At 50.5% G+C, this 19,228-nt stretch overlaps 1 protein-coding gene across 5 annotated transcripts in view; it reads right to left on the bottom strand.

The window, feature by feature from the left end:
- Ubr1 (Ubr1 ubiquitin ligase) overlaps nucleotides 1-19,228 on the bottom strand; it is a 62,730-nt gene that overhangs the window by 34,280 nt on the left and 9,222 nt on the right. For 3 of the 5 annotated variants that reach the window (XM_077675238.1, XM_077675239.1, XM_077675242.1), the window contains exons 2-14: nucleotides 18,157-18,571; nucleotides 16,589-16,759; nucleotides 15,066-15,189; nucleotides 12,562-12,786; nucleotides 12,116-12,238; nucleotides 9,802-9,946; nucleotides 7,811-8,147; nucleotides 6,501-6,738; nucleotides 3,474-3,860; nucleotides 2,602-2,730; nucleotides 1,500-1,647; nucleotides 568-832; nucleotides 53-263 (exon numbers count right to left, since the gene is read on the bottom strand). In XM_077675238.1, the coding sequence (XP_077531364.1) occupies nucleotides 53-263; nucleotides 568-832; nucleotides 1,500-1,647; nucleotides 2,602-2,730; nucleotides 3,474-3,860; nucleotides 6,501-6,738; nucleotides 7,811-8,147; nucleotides 9,802-9,946; nucleotides 12,116-12,238; nucleotides 12,562-12,786; nucleotides 15,066-15,189; nucleotides 16,589-16,759; nucleotides 18,157-18,431 (2,778 nt within the window). In that variant the 5' untranslated portion in view covers nucleotides 18,432-18,571. The remainder of the gene's footprint in view (nucleotides 1-52; nucleotides 264-567; nucleotides 833-1,499; nucleotides 1,648-2,601; nucleotides 2,731-3,473; nucleotides 3,861-6,500; nucleotides 6,739-7,810; nucleotides 8,148-9,801; nucleotides 9,947-12,115; nucleotides 12,239-12,561; nucleotides 12,787-15,065; nucleotides 15,190-16,588; nucleotides 16,760-18,156; nucleotides 18,572-19,228) is intronic. The other 2 variants (XM_077675240.1, XM_077675241.1) reach the window with 1 other exon arrangement.

The raw sequence follows: 19,228 nt of genomic DNA, 5'->3' as shown, positions 1-19,228 counted from the left end.
GCTGCCTGGGCAGTCATGCCCCTCCTTCCCCTCCTCCCCACTCGTGCCGTACCCTGAGCATGACGTCGCATTGGAGCACGTTGATGACCATGGCGAAGGGGTGGGCAAACTCCGGCGGCACGGGCGGCGGGCAGCACGGTTCCTGCCCGGCCTGCTTGCGTCTCCGCAGCTGGGCCTCTTCTGCCTTGGACTGCTCCTCTCGCGTGTAGTGGTAGAAGAAGGGGTTGAACTCGTTGTAGAACTCGGGGCGGAGCTCGTACCGGCTGCAACGCAAAATTGGAACCGGAGGGAGGGGGGGGAGCACAGACTCAGTCCTCAGAATCAGCTGCAGTCCTTCCTTTTGAGAGCAATGAATCAGGCCTGCTGGCAGTGGGGGGGATGGGGGTGCAGCACATTTAGACAAGGACACACCATGAAAGAAGGAGGTGGCACTGTGTCCAGTCTTCCCTTTTTTTCTAGTGTGTTTTTGTCAAAGTGCACCATAACCCCCTTTTTGAAACATTTACAAGCGTCGAATGAGACTAGAGGTTTGCCCACTTGAAACCCGAGAGCCGTCCCCTTTTTCACCTGGTAGAGGCGGAGGCATCGGTGGTGGCCGCGGCCGTGGCGTTGGCCCGGTGGTCGCGTCGGAAGTGTGCCACCCGCTGCAGCACCTGCTCCACCTGGGCCTCCCGCGCGGGGGAGCTGCCCCGGGGCAGCAGCTTCACCAGCTGGCTGTGCGGCAGGGGCTCCACGCAGAGAAGCTGCACCACCTCCCGCTGAAGCCGGTCCGTCTCGCTCACCGCACCCACGCCGGGCTGGCTGCGCTCGCTCATCAGCGTCAGCACCAGGCCTGATCATCGTCATCATAGCGGGAGGGAAAAGAGCGATGAGCATAGGGCTCAGGGCAACACCCTGGGGAACACCCAACCACTCTCTCTCTCAACAGGCCTGGCAAGAAGGCGGAAAGAACGAAGAGTGTCGTGCTCAGGGCGCCACCCTAGGGAACACCGCACCAGCTGTCGCTTTCAGTGCATGCCTCTTGGCTCTCCCTTTTTTAGCTGAGAGGAATGGGGCCAGAATGTGAAGCTGGAGGCATCGTTGAAGGACTTGTGAAAAAAAAGTTTCGGTGTCTGTCCGCATGTTGGTGTGCGAAATTTTCAGCTGCCATTACCACTCCCCAAGAAGCAAGACTGATCGCATCTGGGGACAAAGAATGCCCCCGACGATGCACACCAGTGTTGGTATGTATAGATATTTTTATGCTTGTGGCGCGGCAAATTTCACATTGTGCAATACGAAACATTGCAGCCACGATTAGCAGGTCTGGACACTGCTTATCCCCTCTTGGAACATACAGGCACACATTCAGAAAAATCAGAACATTTGGCATACAACATAGAGAGAAGTTTCTTTGGCAACAAGTTTTGCAACGAAAAATAAATCCCCATGCCTAAGAGTGGCACCGCGGCAACAAAAAGAAAGTACAAATGGTATTGGAGGTGCTCAACCGAACCCACCGAGGAACTCTTCCGCGATGGCGACTGTGAGCTGGGCATTGGCTTCGTCCTGGGTGCTGTCATAGGTGTTGGAAGCCCACGCCAGGAGCCCATACTTGTTGAGCAGGTGGATTAGGAACTCGTTGCTCTCCAGGAGCGCTGCTGCCGCCTGCACGTTTTGGAGAGGGGAAGCAACTTGTTGAGAACGACCTCCTCGCCATTTCGTTTCCCTTGGCGCACACCTGTCAGTCCGTGAATTGCACTCTGTTCTGACAGGACTAATCAACAGGGTTAGTAGCAATGCTAGTTGAAGCACCAGGCTGTTCTGAAACACACAAACATCTCACGGAGAAGTGGAAGCGAAAATTCCGGCACTTCGACTCAAGGGGCAAGTGAGTGAAGACGTTTGCATAAAACATAGCCTGGAACGTGTTTTCTTGTCAGCACCAGTAGCAGAAAATTGCAGTGATCGCAGTGACACTCACAAGCACATCAACACATGGTGCTGTAGCCTTTGACAGAAGAGATGCACGCCGCTAACTTGGCTTCATTCAATCCCAAAACGGTCACAAGCGAGAGAGAATTCTTGGCGTTCAAACAGTTTTGGCACATCCCGACTATCATAACGGTGCAATTGGCACAGCTATTCCAGCCCTGTGCCCAGGTTGTGGGAGCCAGGAGACGCCCCCAGTGGGCCACTGTCGCGCCACCATGACAGGTAGAACTTATCACAAAAAGCACAGAAAAGCTTTCGTGTTAAAATTAACATTTCCGTACAGCTCACTGCTTGATGTAACCACAAAGTGGATGCTCACTGAGCTGCCCTTCACAACTGAAACGCATCATAAGCAGTTGCAGCTCACCCAGACATTTGGGAACCCAAAGTGTTGGGCAAGGATCGCCTAGGCTGACTGTACAGCCACAAATTAGGCCCTCACCAAAACATATCCTACCCAGCAAGTTGTTTCAAGGTACCCGATTCAATTACACTAAGTTACCCGTTCTTCAAATGCTAACTGGCCCAACAGTGCTCTCACTTTCGAACTGCCATGAAACACTGCTTTACTGTTGCCCGCCCCCCCCTTTCCAGTTGAGCATATGCGATCAAACAAGTGGGTCTTGCCTGAAGAAGGGTGATGTCCCGGTCGTACGTCTCATTGCGAAGCCTCACGTTGTGGTAGAAATAGATCTGGTTGAGAAGCGAGTAGCCGTTGCGTCGCCACATGCCCGCCCTGAACTGGGCCACCATAACCTGCAGGCGGGGGAGAGAAAAAAGTAGTTATAGTAACGACACCAACCAGTAATATTTCGCAACAGCAACAAGCAGACCTAAAACAGAAGCTCTCTGAAATGCGTGCCGAGGTTAAATAGCCCGGAACTTTTGCTTGGTCCCTATCGCTTTGTGTGTTGCTCCCGGAATTTCAGGCTGTTGTTAAAAGCCCCCAAGTTTTTTTGCCCTGTTGGCCATCTTGTGAAGTACACGTTGCTTGTATTCCATTCTATTAGGAACAGAATTACGTTGGTTTCAGACATAACCAAGAGTTATAGGCCCTGCAAATCCTGTTGAATTAGTGAATACTCCGCACAAAGCTGGTCTAAAATGTCCCCAACTGACAGGAAGAAGAGAATTTTCAGTCAAATCAACGCGGACACCTAACGCAATGGACAAACATTAGGCCTCCTCCACTTGTAAGCCAAGCCTATAAGCCACTAGTAAGCTGATAGGCCAAGCGACTAAAAAGTCAAGCCAATAAGCCACTAGTGAGAGCCCCTAGTAAGCCATCAAGCCAAGGCAAGACAAGCCAAGCAACCAGCAAGCCACTAGTGGGCTGAGCCGATAAGCCGCTGACAAGACAATAAGCCAAGGCGAGCCAGTGAGCCAAGCCAATAGTGAGCGAAGCCAATAAAAGCCACTAGCAAGTCAAGACAAGCACCTAGGCCAATTCCAAGTCCGTATAAGCAATAAATAAGAAGAGAGAAGGAGGCCAGGAGGACCTGCGTGCGGAGGGGCAGCTCCATGAGCTGCTCCGGGGTGGGCTTGCCCCGGAACTGGAACTCGTGCGAGTCGTAGCCGAGGCCGAAGCGGTCCAGGCAGAGCAGGAGGCCGGCCACGAAGCGCGACAGGGGCAGGTGGATGGAGACGGGGCTGGCGGCCACATCGTAGTCGACGCACGAGGCCGAGTGGTCGGCCAGCTCGCGGCCCACGGCCGTCATGCGCCCCTGGGCGGCCTCGAGGGCGCGCAGGGCCTTGCGCAGCGCCTTGATGGCCGTCTCCCGGTCCCGCGAGCACCACTCCAGCGCCAGGGCCACCACAGGGGCCAGCTTCAGCTGGATGTTGATGCCCGTCTCCCACTCCGCCTCAAACTCCACGTGCTGGCCCACCTGCGGGGGGCGAGGAGGGGGAGTCACGGGTCCACCTGGCCGATGCTATGCGTTATACGGGAACACACGGAAATAGGCGCCTGTGTGTGCACGTGTACCATATTTACTCTCATACTCCTCGCACTTACTGAAAAAATCGGTGTGAAGTTAGGGTGCGCGATAATTATGCGGGGAAAAAAAATTTCGAGCGGTGAAAATGAGCTTAAATAAGATTTGAGTATTTATTTTCGGTAACCAAGGCATTTCCAAGCAGGACGTACCTTCGTAAGAAAAGAACAAGCCCGACATAAGCACGAAGCACAGAACTTTATTCGTTGCTGCCAGCCACCGCCCAACTTTACCATCCTGCATTTGGTAGCGGGGGACCTAAGTGGGAACAGTCCTTGTCCGAGTCAGTGCTGCTATACTCGGTTATAACTCAAGAACAGCACCACCTCATGTAGTGTATCACTCCACCAAAGCGCCGGACCCGTGACGTCAGTGCGCGCGCGTTTTGAAATGGGTTTGCTATTAATGCGTGATATCGTCTGCCTTGTCTCACGCAGTTTGTTTGTCACCACTGGAGACGTTTATAGGCATGTTAAGTCCAAAAAATCACGGCAACGGCTCACGCCATGTTCAAAATATTCCCAGCAACGCCCTACTTGCGCCACGCAGAGAAACATCCAGCTACGGTGATAAGGCACAGCGGCAACTGCCAGTGCCGTTCTTAAGTTGTCACCGAGTATAACATCGCTGGTCATTGCCTCATCATCACCACCTCCGGATTCCATGTCGGCTTCGGATTCCATGTCGGACTGGCCTTCAGCCATCCACTCTGCATACATCCTTCAAACGTTATCTTTGAACGGCTTGTTCAAAGACGCGTTCGAAGGCTGCAGCATGGACATTAATTAAGCCACCTGGAATGGCAGCCAGCTCAGTGCACAGTGCTCCTTTAACTGTGCGCGCCTTGCTGGTCGCCTTCAGTTCCTTGTCCTGCCGTCTCAGCACACACTCAACGCGAAATGCCTGTTTGTGGTACAGTTGCTGTGCTCCATTAATGGTATTCACTGAAAAGTTTAGCTGTCAATTTCTTCGCTTGGCCACACTGGAAACGGCCACAGACATGGTGCGGCTAGTGCCACTGCACCCACACCACAGAAAAAAAAAAAAAAGAAACACCCCCGTGCATCGTCTGCTCCGTTTTAACCCGATCCTCAAAATGGTGTAACAGAGAAGTTATTAATGGCACTCACATTAGAGTCGGAGCATTACTTTGCGTTCGGTGGGGAAGAGTTTGGAGCGTCCAACACACATCATGTGCTTAGCACGGACAAGTTCCGCCATCCCGCAGAGCCCGACCTAACTACTAACGGCGCACTCACATGGTTGCCTGCATGCGCGCCTCGCCAGTGAATACAACCTATAGCGTATTCGATACCGCCCCACGACAAATTGGCACCAAAGCCAGCACAGAACAAAACGATGAAAAACTCAAAATGGCGGAAGGTGAGCTCTCGACAACCGATTAGACTGACCGCTGCTCGTCCAACGAAGGGATGTCCGTGGGCTGCGCAAATGCTGCCTAGTAGTGCACATGCAAAACTGGCAAAATGACAGTGAGTAGTGTTTGAGAGATGGCAGCTTCCGTGCGCCTGGCGCGCCTGGATACACCACACCCTCTGCTGAACGGAGTGCTGGTGAGCGCGTGCATCATGCAAGTCTCGCAAGCAGACTACTTTCACCGTTTGGTACTCCAGGGGTGCAAGGATTGCGCGAAGGAACAAACAATCTGTTTTGGCAGCTCACATTCAGGCTGCGAACATTACGCGAGTTCAAGAAGATGTGAGTAAATACGGTATATACATCCGCACATTTTCACATGCACACAGTCTGCGCTCAGTACAGCAGAGACTCATAATCTGACAAAACAGGGTCTGGTGTCTGCAGTATTGTAAAGCAAAGGCTTTCCCTGTGGGACCAATGGCGCCCTGTCAAAAAACTAATGCATTTTCCCACAGACCAGTTGGTTGACCAAAAAGCTCTGGACACACGGCATGTACGTGAAGCTGGGCTTCCCTTGTTAACCGGAAATCGCGAAAAAGAAACAGCTCTAGATAAGACGGCATGCATCCATCAAGAAGAAGTGTACAATAGCGTACCTTTATCTCAAACCATGTATCGGTGTACATTTAGATCGTTCGTAGGCGAGTTTACTTAGTGCGTGGAAAACCCTCACGTGGGTTTGTTCTTCGTTTGCGATTTGGGCTCTTGAAGGTTTGACGATCGACTGGACGCACTTTTAGCTTCTCTCGGGTTTCTTTAGGAAGGGATGGCAAATTTTTCATAAAAATGGAGAAAGGAGGGGGAGGCAAGTAGCATTAGAAGTAGCAGCACATACGGCCAGTAGGGGTAGTGGTCTGTTGTAGCTGCATCCCTCGCAAAGGGCGCAGACTGCGTATACACAGTCGAACACTGCTATTTCAGACTCGATACAGGCCGACGTTCGAATGAATAAGCTGCCCTAAAATTTTCTTCCCAAAAAAATCATCTGGACGCAATTGAGAAAGAAGGGGGGAATCAGCCTGTCATCTGTCATCCGACCTGTCGTCTGTCGTCCGACCTGTCGTCTGTTGTCCGACCTGTCGTCTGTCGTACCTGTCGCACGACCGAGTCCATGCCCTGCATCCAGCCGAGCAGGGTGAGCAGGGACCCGACGCCGTAGAGGAAGCCCTTGCGCAGCCTCTCCGTCCACGTGTCGGGGGGCACGGCCAGGATGTAGCGCAGGTCGTACAGCACGAACTGGGCCCGCCGGAAGGCCACATTGGCCTGGTTCCGCTCAAAGGCCAGCCGCCCCTCCGCGTTGCGGTGCTTCTCGCACTCCGACAGGAACGTCCTGCACACCCCCAAGGACGACAACGCACTTCTATTACTAACCCAGCTCATCCAGAAGCCATGCACAATGCTTCCATCAACCAAAAGTGCATCAGCTAATCAACGTGCAGTGTCCGTGCTTCTCACTCTCCGACAGGAACGTCCTGCAAGAGGACATCCCGAGGACGACGACGCATTTCTACCACTGCACCAGCCCCACCCAAAAGCCATGCACAACGCTTCAATCAACCAAGGGCACATCAGCTAATCAACGTGCAGTGTCCATGCTTGTCGCACTCTCACAAGAATGCACTGCACATGGGAAGAAGGCGTCCCGAGGAACGTTGATCTTGGACAATAACACATTTCTACCACTAACCCAGCTCCACCCAGAAGACACGCACAACACTTCCGTCAACAAAAAGAGCATCAGCTTATAGACGGAAACATCCGTACATCAACATTGGCTAGATGCCAGTCACTGGTTCCTAGAAGAACAGCCATGATCAGATGGTCAGAAGGATAACACTGTCCTTGTCTATCCTTCCGCTCCCTCAGATGACACCAATTACAAGACATTGGTATGGCCATCTACAGGGAACTTGGATGACGCACTTACACCACCGGCCTGACTCCACCCAGAATACATGAGCAATGCTTCCACTAATCGATGGGCAGTGTCCGTGCATCAGCACCTGCCAACTAACAGTCACTGGTTCCAGCTAAGAACAGATGTGCCCACCAGATGGTCAGGAGGACAACACCCTTCTGGTTCGTCCTTGCGGTCATTCTCAAAGAAGACCGTGCACCGACCAAGCTCATGGGCCTGCCAGAGGGGCAAGCAATAGAGTCCTTCCCAGCAAGACCATACTCTGAAGGACAGGCATCACCTCAAACAGGGGGTCACCATCAACACAGAGCTCGGACTATGGCACATTGTCCGAGCTCTGGGACAGAAACAGGGACAACGGATAAGACAGGGCACAGGGCAGGCACTGACTTCCACTCAGCGTTGGAGTCAGCACCTGTCCTGTGCCCTCTCCTGCCCCAGTGTTTTGCGCTGTGCACCTTAGTAGTCCCATCCGCAGACCCACCTGAGGAGCACGGCGAGGGCGTTCTCCTCAGCGACCAGCAGGTGGGCCAGGGTGGGCACGGTGAAGATCTGCACCGAGAGTGAGGTGATGGAGACCGGGTGCTCGTGGTCGTCCGCCACGAACTCCTTGAGCAGGTCTGGGTAGTCCCGCGTGAAGGCCCGCGCGAAGTCCCGCTTGCACCGGGCGTCCATCAGCATGCCCCCGATCAGGATCTGGTGCCACTGGGCCCGCGCCGTCTTCCACAGCTGCGCGTCCGACCGCATGATGCACCGCACCAGCGCGTACCCTTCCTCCGCCGTGGGCGACATCATCACGTCGCTCAGGATCAACCGGAACGCTGCGCAGCACCATCCACAAGAGGGGCATGCATTGCACTGGCAGGTGTGAATCGCTTTGCGATTTGCCGTCACATGCAGCAAACCTTGCGAGGCACACAATTTTCTTGGCACAGAACGGCGTGACTAAACGAAAACGGATACAAAGCACACACACAAAGCACCCCTGTACACACACACATACAGAGTGAGGGGAGTTTCTTAATCATCATCATCAGCCTGTCTACGCCCACTGCAGGGCAAAAGCCTCTCACATAGATCTCCAATTACGCCGGTCCTGAGCTAACTACGACCAATTTATCCCCGCAAACTTGCCCATCTAACCTTCTACCACCTCCTGTCATGCTTGCCTTCTCTAGGGATCCGCTCTGTTGCCCTTAATGACCAACGGCTATCTTGCCTTCGCCTTACATGCCCTGCCCACGCCCATTTCTTCTTAATTTCTATTAATATGTCCTGAACGCGTGTTTGTTCCCCGACCCACTCCGCTCTCTTCTTGTCTCTTAACGTTGCACCTATCATCTTCCCTTCCATTGCTCGCTGAGTCGTCCTCAATTTAAGTTAAACCCTTTTAGTGAGCCCCCAAGTTTCTGCCCTGTAGGTGGGGAGTTTATATGAATGCAATGACTTGCTCGTACGTTCAACACAAGTGACCTCTGCTACTGCCAGGTTTTTTTCCTCGCTTTTCTCCCCACCATATTGTTTCAATCTTGTGCAGTGATTCAGCCACCAAGGAGCTTTTTAAGGAGCTCATGCAAATGTTTGTCACAGCCCCAGGGAAGTGACAACCTGCTTCTTAGCATGCACCTGTCTTGAAGGCAGGCTCACAGTTTGTGCACAGAGACCAACTCTCACTCTGCATGCATAAAGGTGCAAGTTTTCCACTGGTTAACCCTTTCACTGCCACTCCCAAGATAACTTGGGCAACCACACACATCCACCCCCCGCCATTCCCGAGTATACTCGTGCTGCCTCTTTACCTAACTCCCTGCAACTCCCGAGTGAACTCGTGTGAAAATAATAGTTGTGGGCATGTCGCGCCATCTAGTGAAAAGTCGAATAAATGCATAGATCGTGTTGGATAAATTTCAGACAACAGGTGGAGTGCATGTTTGCACAAAACAAACATGGATTTCAAAAGAACAAACGTGAAAGAAATATCCGGCAGGGAGTGAGGACCCGACACAAAAAAAAAAATCTCGGCAGTGAAAGTGTTAAAAGGCAATCCCCACATTCCCCAATCCCCCTCCAAGCACAAGGATAGATCTTCGTGCAAGTCTGCAGTCCACAGCATGTCCCTCCTGCTTCACAAATCAAGATGACGCACTCACAACAGCGGGACAGACACACCCACCAAATACTCCAGTGCGACGTGTCCCAACAGCATTAAGGACAACTCTTGCCAGCTGCACTAGACAAGAGTGCAATACAAACCAGAAAAAATGGTGCATGCCCACCCGTTTCTTAGAAAACGTTGCACACAAGCTTCACTTCGAAAGCTTGCACAAAGCGACCCCCAAGGAAAGAAAGCCCTCCAGATAGAGCTCTGTGGACAACTTGGTGTACAAGCGTTGATCGAAGAAGTGTCCTTTAGAGACCAGCTCCCATTAAACTGCCCCTTCTGCAAAGGGGTAGGAAACGGCCCTCGTGCCTCACCTTGGCACTGCGCCAGGAAGCCCTGCAGCCAGGCCAGCAGCCGCATGGCAAATGTCTGGTGCGCCACCACCGACGAGTGCATCACCAGCACCCGTAGTGGCCGGCTTCCGTGGCGGGAGGTGATGCGCTCTATGTGCTGCTTCACCTGCACAGGGGACCACCGGGTTTTTAACACTAAAGTGTTTTATGTACGGGATACACATATTTCACTGATGTCACATCCACCACAGAAATGACGCCAGCACAACGAACACAGGAGAAACGGCAGGAAAAGTTTCATTGACACGGATGTTGCTGCCGTCTAGGAGAGGAGAAGCCAAGAAGTGCATCGTGATGCTAACGAGTGCCGACAGTTCGCACCCTTTTGGACCGTGATTGCGCTTGGATCATAGCTTCGACCGTGAAAGTGTACACAGTCTAAGCTATAAACACTGCCTTTCGCGTGCCACAAGCTGAGCTCGTTGCAATGCAACCGTCTGCCGTACACGCCACGGAGTAGGACCAAAGTGGTTGCACCTTTGCCGAAGCGAACCACCAGCCGGACGTCCCTTGCCAAGCACACCCACAAGACAGCCGCCGACCCGCAAATCATGCTCCTTTCACTGCAGACTTCGCTGCACATTTCACTTTTGTGTTTTACCGATTCCTACGACAGAGGAATCAACCACAGTTTTTCAAAACGAGGAGAGACAAAGGGGGAGAGAGAATGCAACCAACCCAAAAGAATGCACCCATGGCACATTCTCTGCTCTAACATATTTGTTTTGCAGCATGCTAGCTCAGCTAGCTACACTCAGGGGGACTGCAATCCCACGGGATAACAAGTTGGGCCAGTTTGTGACTAAAAACTGAAGTGAGAACGGTGCACATTTGGGCAAAGGACGAAGGGAAGATGCACATGTCCAAGCGCTGAATTCCCGAGTTGGAAGGGAGCCTCCACACTTCGTCCAAATGTGCACTGTTCCCATTTCAGTAAGTAACGGGAGTGGTAACTGAAGCAGGAATCAAATTCCAAAATGTCTTACCAGCAACTTCCCGACCCTGTGCAGTGGGTAGGGTTGCCACCTTCCCGGTTTTTGACCGGCCCGACCGGTTTTTTAGAAAGCGGGCCGGTTGGCGGTCCGCACTTAAAACCAGCCATCATTGGCCGGTTTTTTGGCCATCGTGCTGTGATGATTTATTTGTTTGGCATTTTATGAGCGTTAATTCAGAAGCTACGACGATAAATGGGTGTCGGCAAGCTGCGCAAAGACACGCGAGCAGAGAAAATACGCGGGTGAGCGCGGGCTAGATGCAAGAAAGAGCTTTTAATGGACTAAGTATGGGAGGTTTCCTTTCAGGGCAGAACATTCAGAGCAATAACCAAAATTTCAGTAACTTTCAGTACAAACGTTACGTTGATTCCTCTCTAGGAAAACGCTACAATGCATATGGCACTGCATGTCATAAAACACGGATTCTTTTTTTTTCACTGGAAATTCAACCTTCTAAATACCACGCCCCCCCCCCCCCTCTCCCCCGAAGGGCCTTTTTTTTTTTTTCGGGGAAAGGTGGCAACCCTAGCAGTGGGAAACATATTCAACAAACTTTTAGTCAACTTTCAATCTGAGGTTGGTCTGTTCCTTAGAATTATCCAGCCAAAGCAACAAATGAGACGTATGCCTTTGGCTGTACAAGCTTTAGTAAGAAAAACGAATGAGCTATGCAGTCATTCCATGTTGCAGGCAGAGTATTTGCCAAAGGTTGCTCATGTCAAGGTTTGAACCCAATCACTAGCTTGAATGTGCTGAAGTTAATCCCTGACAATGGAAAACTTCTCCACACTGCAAAACTAAACTTCTATAGGCGCACGGTGCCCTGAAATCGCAAGCCACACGTAAAACAACACACAGCCACATTTCACAACGCTTGTTTCAATGTAGAACTGAAAATATTGAGCAAATATGCTATGTGCAAATATGCAGCAATTTACCAACCAACATGTTCCCTAAGTGTGCAGAGCAGTAATGCCAGCCCCTAGGGTTCTGCCTGTTAATCTAGGGATTCGATCGAGGAATTCCACCTTTGCCAAATTTTCGTTCCAGACCACAAAATCTCCAATGATGGCTCTCCGCCAAAATTATATCACCATACGTATAACTAACAAGAAAAAGTATTTTTCCGCTACCATCTAGGCACACCACTATCATTCCCCTGGGGATCCCTGAGCGCTAAGGCACGCAGTATCTTTTCCCTATTACCTAGGCACTTCTGCCGTTTCCCTAGGGACACAGAGAGCGCCCTAGGGAACACTCGTGGTGACCCACCCACCCACCTGCAGGCAGTCGCTGAAGGTGGAGCTGCGCACAAGGCTGCGTCCCTCCCGGTCCACCGTGGTGGCGTACTCGATGGCTTCCCGGTGCGAGCACTCGATGGCCCGGTTCAGGGTCTGGATCACCTGCGAGCACAGACCCCCACCAGGGTGGTTGGCACGAGTGCAGCAAGATGGGCAACCACAAAAACAGCGCGTTCTCGTTAACTCAAGTACCTCATTTTGGGTGATCCCACGATCGGGAGAACACCACTACTCAGAAACCTTGTTGATAACATGTCAGCGATGTGTTATAGAACAAACATGATGGCCAACCGAAAGATGGTTACTCCGTTATTCACCACGATTTATGCCCTCCGTGGGGCGTTCTACATCATTTTCCACACTGCGGTAGTATCCAAAGAACAACGCAGCCCTGCCTCGCTGCAAGGAACCCCCTTGCCCCCTACCTGTTCGTAGGTGTGCGTCTCGTCGTTGAACAGCATGGTGACATAGGTGTCCGGCGTGCCCGGCGGGGTGAGCGCCAGGTCCGGGGGAAGCTCGGTGGACTTCCCCCAGGTGAGCATCTGGTGGCAGTAGAGCAGCACCGCCCGCAGCACCAGCTCCACGCGGCTCACCAGGTCCGGCGGAAGGCGGTCCAGCGGATTCGGCTCCTCCTCCTCCTCCTTGCCCTCCTGGAGAGCAAAGAGGAGTCACCGTGCGGAGCAGAGGTCAACAAGGGGGTCATGGGGAACATCGGAAGGGAGCTTACGCATTTGCCTAGCACCAAAATAACAAGAAAGGGGCTGGGTGGACCACAGGAGAAGAATGTTAACGGGACAGGCACTAGATGCCAACTGATATTTTACATACACACACAAAAAAACAAAAAACATCAAACTGTGAGCTCACTGCGACCCAAGAAACACGCACTTCTGAGCACATCAGATTAGTATGCACCGTGCTTAAGATAAGCGAATTCCTTTCTTGACAGAGCCAGTGAACGATTGCTTGCACAAGCATAATTGTGCGCAATAATGTGTGTGCAAAAGCACATGTGCAGAAGCACGCGTTTCTTGGGTCTCAGCAAGTTCATAATTGAATATTTTGCTCTGTAAATCGTCAGTTAACGTCTAGTGCCCGTCCCTGGGAACCTGCATCCTTTCTTGTGCTCCAGTCTATTTTTGGGCACGAACGAAATATGCATAAATTATCCCAGCACCAACAATCCACTTTAATTGGTGTTGGAAGAGCCTCTGTACAAATTGCCAGCCTAAAACTCCCTTGTAATTGAGCTCCCAACAAGAAGAACAAGGCAAAAATGCAACAAACAAGATGACACACATGCCGTGGTTTCCAGACTAATTGCAACGTGCCAGATGACAGACATGCCGTGGTTTTAAGACTAATTGCAACATGCCAGCTAATCCTGGCAATAAATTTAATGCAAGTAGTCTGCTGTGACCATGCAAGTCTAGTCTGGGACTTTGAATTAAGCATAACATGAAACATCTATGCATGAAACCAAGTGCAACAACCTTTACGCAATTTTTTTCCGAGCACATTTTTAGCATAAACCACTCTCGCACCAACCATTCCAACTGGGCTTACTTACATAAATGTGGAGGGTAGACGTTCAAATCATCATCATTGTCATCATCATCATCAGGTTACACACACTGACGTTCGTTACCCCTTTACAAGCTTGACGGTGTGACAAAAAAATACACTCATCAAAGCCAGCCCAATGCCTTGCGACAACAGATCTGAACAAATGAAGCCACATTTTTACGGGGGACTCCCCTGTAAACGTCCTTATGGCACTTACTACTTCACGCACTTAAAAATCATTGTGCACCAATACGAAAAGTTGTGAAAATGAAAATGCTACATGAAAATGCTCCAAAGGGCATAGTTTGCTTATTTTGGAAATATGACACTTCTGTATTGAAAGAAAGAAAACTCTGGCTTGCTAGACAGCTGGTGCCATCTAGTGAAAACTAGATAAACCAAAATATGTTTCTTGTTTACTTTTTATTTCGGTAAAGAATTCGTGTATTTCTAGATGGAGCAAACTAAGCAGTTAGGAACATTTTTGGGGATCTGTAAAACTTCTTGTATCGGTATGCGATTCTTTTTAAGCCTGTGGCTCATGAATTAGCAAGCCTCGATAGAAATGTGATCAAGCGAGTCTCCCTTAAAAGGGGGGGACAGGACTGGTCTTGAGGAGCGAGATTAGCCAAAAAGTCAATTTTCTGTATTAATTTTATTTGCACTCTACAGGTCCCAAGGAATGTACCTGCAAAATATCATAGCTGTACCATAAGTGTTCACAACGCTGTCCCCCTTTGAAGTCGCCTAAATGACATTTTTGCCTGTGTTTCCAAACTTCGTGCCCCGTTTTCTCAGAAAATTTTTTTCTCACAAGGTCAGCTGTTGGATACAATATCTTCGGATGTACTGGTTCGATTTGTGTCATTTTTCCTGCATTCAGGAGCTTATGAACTGAACAGTGCAATAAAATCACAAAAGTATGGTGTCTCCATTTTCTGGCACAAGATTTTATGCAGTTAGACAAAAACATTGGTGACCTGACATTTATGAAGTATACAGCGTTTGCAGGAACAATGCTACAATTACTGCTGGGGTATAGTTGCACTCCCTGGTCCTCCTAGAGCACAAAGGGATAAAAGCTATTCGAGTATTTCATAGGTAGATAATGAAAAAACTGCCCGAAACGGAGTGGCATAACATGTTGCGCAACTCTATCTAAACTTGCACCTCATAGACAAAAACTGACTGCATGTTTGTGCTCAGGATATTAAAATACACTTAACGTGCAAATCTCAAGCACATAGTTAAAAAATAACAATGCCCTCAAGACCGGTGTCCCCCCTTGACTGCAAGTGCATCTCTGTTCCCGAACAAGCTTGGAAGGAGTAGAGGAGAGTGAACACTTGGCCAGCCGGCTGACCTGCTTGCTGGAGCGGCCGTGAGTTTCGCAGAACGGCGACGACCGCCAGGCCTCGAGGTCGCCGCAGTCGCAGTAGCCTCCCCCGCAGCTCATGCTCATCTTGTACTTGTGGTTCTTGTGCGCACTGGGTCACCACCACCGAGAAGGAAGGAAGGGGGAGAGACAATCGACAACTTGCCCCAGCAGGCCACAACGGCGCACAGAGTGGGCTCCCATTTCCCCGTGGGCACAAGCCAGGCGCCTCCTGCGTAACCTGGCGCCACCCACTGGTTCCCTCCGAACACCTACACCATTCTTCTGAACAATTTTTTTTTTAAAGCAGCCCACAATTAGGCCGTCCTGGCCTCGAGGTACATTTCTGGGTTCTGATGCTGACGGGCTGAATGTTAGCAGGTGTAACATTTCTTTTTGTCCAATGTTTAGTTAAAGGGGGAACACTGGTCTTAAACCAAATATGTTTACTTTTACAGTGTTGAAGGATAAGAATTGGCGGACATGTGTAGTCCTTCATGCTGACTGTAGATATAAAGTTTGTTTTTGTGTAACACGACTGCATTCAAATTTATTTGGATTTTTATATTTGACCTTTTTGACAGCTTTTGTACAAAAACTGCTGGAGTGATGCAGCTAAACAAGGTACCACTGAACTGTGCACAAATCAAGGAGTGCAATAAGACTAACATCATGATTCTATCTGGTCTGTAGCAGAAGTTACGACAGTCTGAAGTTTGGGCTTGCAAGGTGGGAACAAGAAAAACCGGTTTTGCCTTCCAAGCCCAAACTTCGAACGGCCGTAACCTCTGCTACAGACCAGATAGAATGATGACGTTAGTCTTACTGCACTCCTTGATTTGTGCCTAGTTCACTTGTACATTGTTCAGCTGCATCCCTCCAGCAGTTTTTGTACAAAAGCTGTCAAAATGGTCAAGTATAAAAATCTGAATAAATTTGAATGTAGTCGTTTTAAGAAATAACAAACTTCCTATCTACAATCAGCATAAAAAACTACATATGTCCTGCAATTTTTATCGTCATAACTCTAAAAATAAAGTTTTTGATCAAAGACCCATGTGCCCTCTTAAACAACATTCGCTAGCAGTGATTCTACACGTTGTTTTCATTAATAACAGTGATTCGTTATCTCTTAGGTCAGTTTAGATACGAGGAGGCGCAGCCTACGACCACGTTTAACGTTCTGCACAGCAGGGCTTGCACGTATGGCCGGTATTCAACGGCGTGGAATGCATGCAGGCAACCATGCGAGTGCGCCGCCATATCTGTGGCCAAGCGCTTGTCTGTTGCTAGGCGACGTTGTGCGCACGGCCCCCAGATCAGGCATCCCTCTTCTCCTCCATGCAACCGTGTGAGTGGCGCCGTCACTCGTTACGTCGGGCTCCGCGGGATGGCGGTACTTGTCCACGTCTGTGGCCGTTTCCAGTGTTGCCAAGCGAAGAAATTGACCGCTAAACTTTTCAGCGAATACCATCTATACAACAAGTGAATGTTGGATGCACAGCACGCACCTGCTCTTGAAGCAGTCCACGCACAAGACACAGGTCGGGTCGAGACCACAGTCCCGGCAGGAGTAAGTGGGTTCGCCGGACTTGAACACCCGGCCGCACAGTGTTGGTGGCGACTCCAAACGCCGCAGTTCCTCGAAGTAGCCTTGAGGGTCCGAGGTCCCGCACACAAACCTGCATTTGTTTTTAACGGCAGAGGAGCTGTTTAGGCCGAGCTTTGTCCGTCTGTCACACCAAAAAACCTTTGAGCCTCAAGAAAAAAATGTGGCTAGGGAGGTCGCGCAAATCGACCCTGGGAGCCTGACCACTGGGCCACTCCAAAGGCCCGAGGGGTACAGGTTAGGAGCGGCAGGGAACAATAACATCTGCAGCCGATTGGAAAATGTTTTCCGTGGTCGAAATCAAACTTGAGTCCCTCGCGTTATGAAACTGGCCCCTATCCAACTGAGCTTTCATTGCATTATAAGGACACAGCATTTGTATGGGAACCCACGACAATTTCTTACAATATAAAAATACTGACTAGAAGAACCTTCTTCACACGCACATATAGCATAAGTATGATGCGCACGTTAGGATAAATTAATGGTTAACTGATTGATTGATTGATTGATTGATTGATTGATTGATTGATTGATTGATTGTAGGGTTTAACGCGCCGACGCAACGCAGGCGATGAGGCGCGCCGTAGTGGAGGGCTCCGGATTAATTTTGACCACCTGGGGATGTTTAACGTGCGCCGAAATCTCACGGGCGTTTTTGCTTTTTGCCTCCATCAGAAAAGTGGTCGCCGCGGCCAGGAATCGAAAAATTAATGGTTAACTACTACCGCTACTGGTGCTTGAAAAAAAATTGTGTCCGCATGTATCTCAGTGAGCGCCTGCACTTCATGGCATTTTCCAGAGCTCCAGTTTCATAAGGCCCAATTTCCGTCCTTGGGATTGGCCACTCGGGCCCAGAACAGCTATGGCCATCTCTCGGGATTCCCAGAATTTAATTAGTGCAGCTCTTGCACACAGACGCATCAAGATCACGGGCCCCAGTGAAACCGCGAAACCAGTGAAACCAATGAAAAGGCAGGCAGTGTTTACGTTTTCCTTGTAACACTTCATCCTTGTCTGGCTTTTCCACCTGATCTCAGTATTGCATTGACAAGTAAAGCCTTGCTATAAGGGAATGTTAAAAAATCACAATTGGAAGGGGGGGGGAGGGGGGGGTAACGTGCCGAAGTTACATTTGGGCTGTGAGGTGCACCATAGTGAAGGGCTCTTCCAGATTAATTACGACCACATAGGGATCTTTAACGTGCACCAAAATCTTGACGCACGTGACCACGGGTATTTTTGCTTTCCACCTCCACTTCAAAAAGTGGCCACCGCAGCCGGAATCGAACCCGTGTCCTTGGGCTCCGTAGCATAGCACCTTACCCCATGAGCCACTGCGGCAGGTTAATCACAAATCACAAATTTTTTATACTACATTTAGGGCCCACACATGCAGCCTCTGATTGCGGGATGTCGCATCGTGCGACAAAACAGCGAGGGAGGAGAGGGAAGGGAAGAAAGACTCGCCTCTCGAGCGAGTCGATGAGGGTGCGCCGCAGAGTGGCCTCATCGTAGGCCAGGGCCAGAGGCCGGCAATTGAGGGGAGGGCTGAGCAGCGGGGGCACGTGGGTGGCCCAGAACGCGCGCAGCGCCTCGGGGGCCAGGGCACCACACTCGTGGGCCTTCAGCCAGCCGGCCACTGCTGCGTCCACTTCCGAGCCGTAGGGGCTCTGCACGTCCGCCTCCTCCCCAGCACGCAGGGGCAGCGTCGGCTGCGGCACTGAGCCCTCCTCACTCTCCATGTCTCCTCAACAGGCCGAGAGGGGAGGGTGCTATTCGACCGAGCCAGCGGTCGCCGCCGCCGCCATCTCAAGGCCCACCCGTCCACAAGCAAACAGGGTGGGGAACAGTGCGAGGCCTTGTGGAACGCCCTCCTCCTACCCTGATGGAGAGAGAGGAGGGGAGAGAGAGAGAAGCGTTGTGAGAAAGGCATTAGGAATGACTGCACTGGGAAGCCAACAGATTCTAAAACAACATTTCACGAGGTCGTAGTTCACAAGTAGTTCATGATGCACTTCTCACTTTATTATTTACATGAAGGGGCCATATAATTCACAAGAATTATAGCCGTAAGCATAGGCAAGCTGAGTGCGGTTAATTCACTCAATCTTAAACATCTTAGGTAAGAGTTAACGTGGTTTGCATCGTAGGGCAGAGGTTTATGACAGACCTTGTCAAACACTTCAGAGAAACAGCAGTCAGCTCGAAATCTACTGACCTCAATGTGAGGCAACTTTTCATTGAACATTACGAGTGGCATTTCATAGATATGTTTGCAAAATCTCTGCTGCACCAAAGTAGTAAAAAAATTTAAAAAGGTGGACTGAAGGAATTTACAATATTTACAAGCCGGACATGTTATAGAAGCTTAGAAAAAGTGCTAATTAGGGTTTGGAAGTATACACCTTGCTACACACAAAATTTTAATATGCATAGATTTTTTTTTCGTCGTACTCTCATTGACGGCCATACTGGCTAGGGGTCTTTGGCTGCACTGAAAGAGTGTTGGTGGTACTATACGTTTTACATGTCAATGGTG

This window comes from Haemaphysalis longicornis, unplaced genomic scaffold, assembly GCF_048455015.1.
Source record: "Haemaphysalis longicornis isolate Haplotype H1 unplaced genomic scaffold, Haemaphysalis longicornis Haplotype H1 scaffold_6, whole genome shotgun sequence".
In the NCBI taxonomy this organism is placed as follows: Eukaryota; Metazoa; Arthropoda; class Arachnida; order Ixodida; family Ixodidae; genus Haemaphysalis; species Haemaphysalis longicornis.
This window is presented reverse-complemented; position numbering and strand designations above follow the sequence as displayed.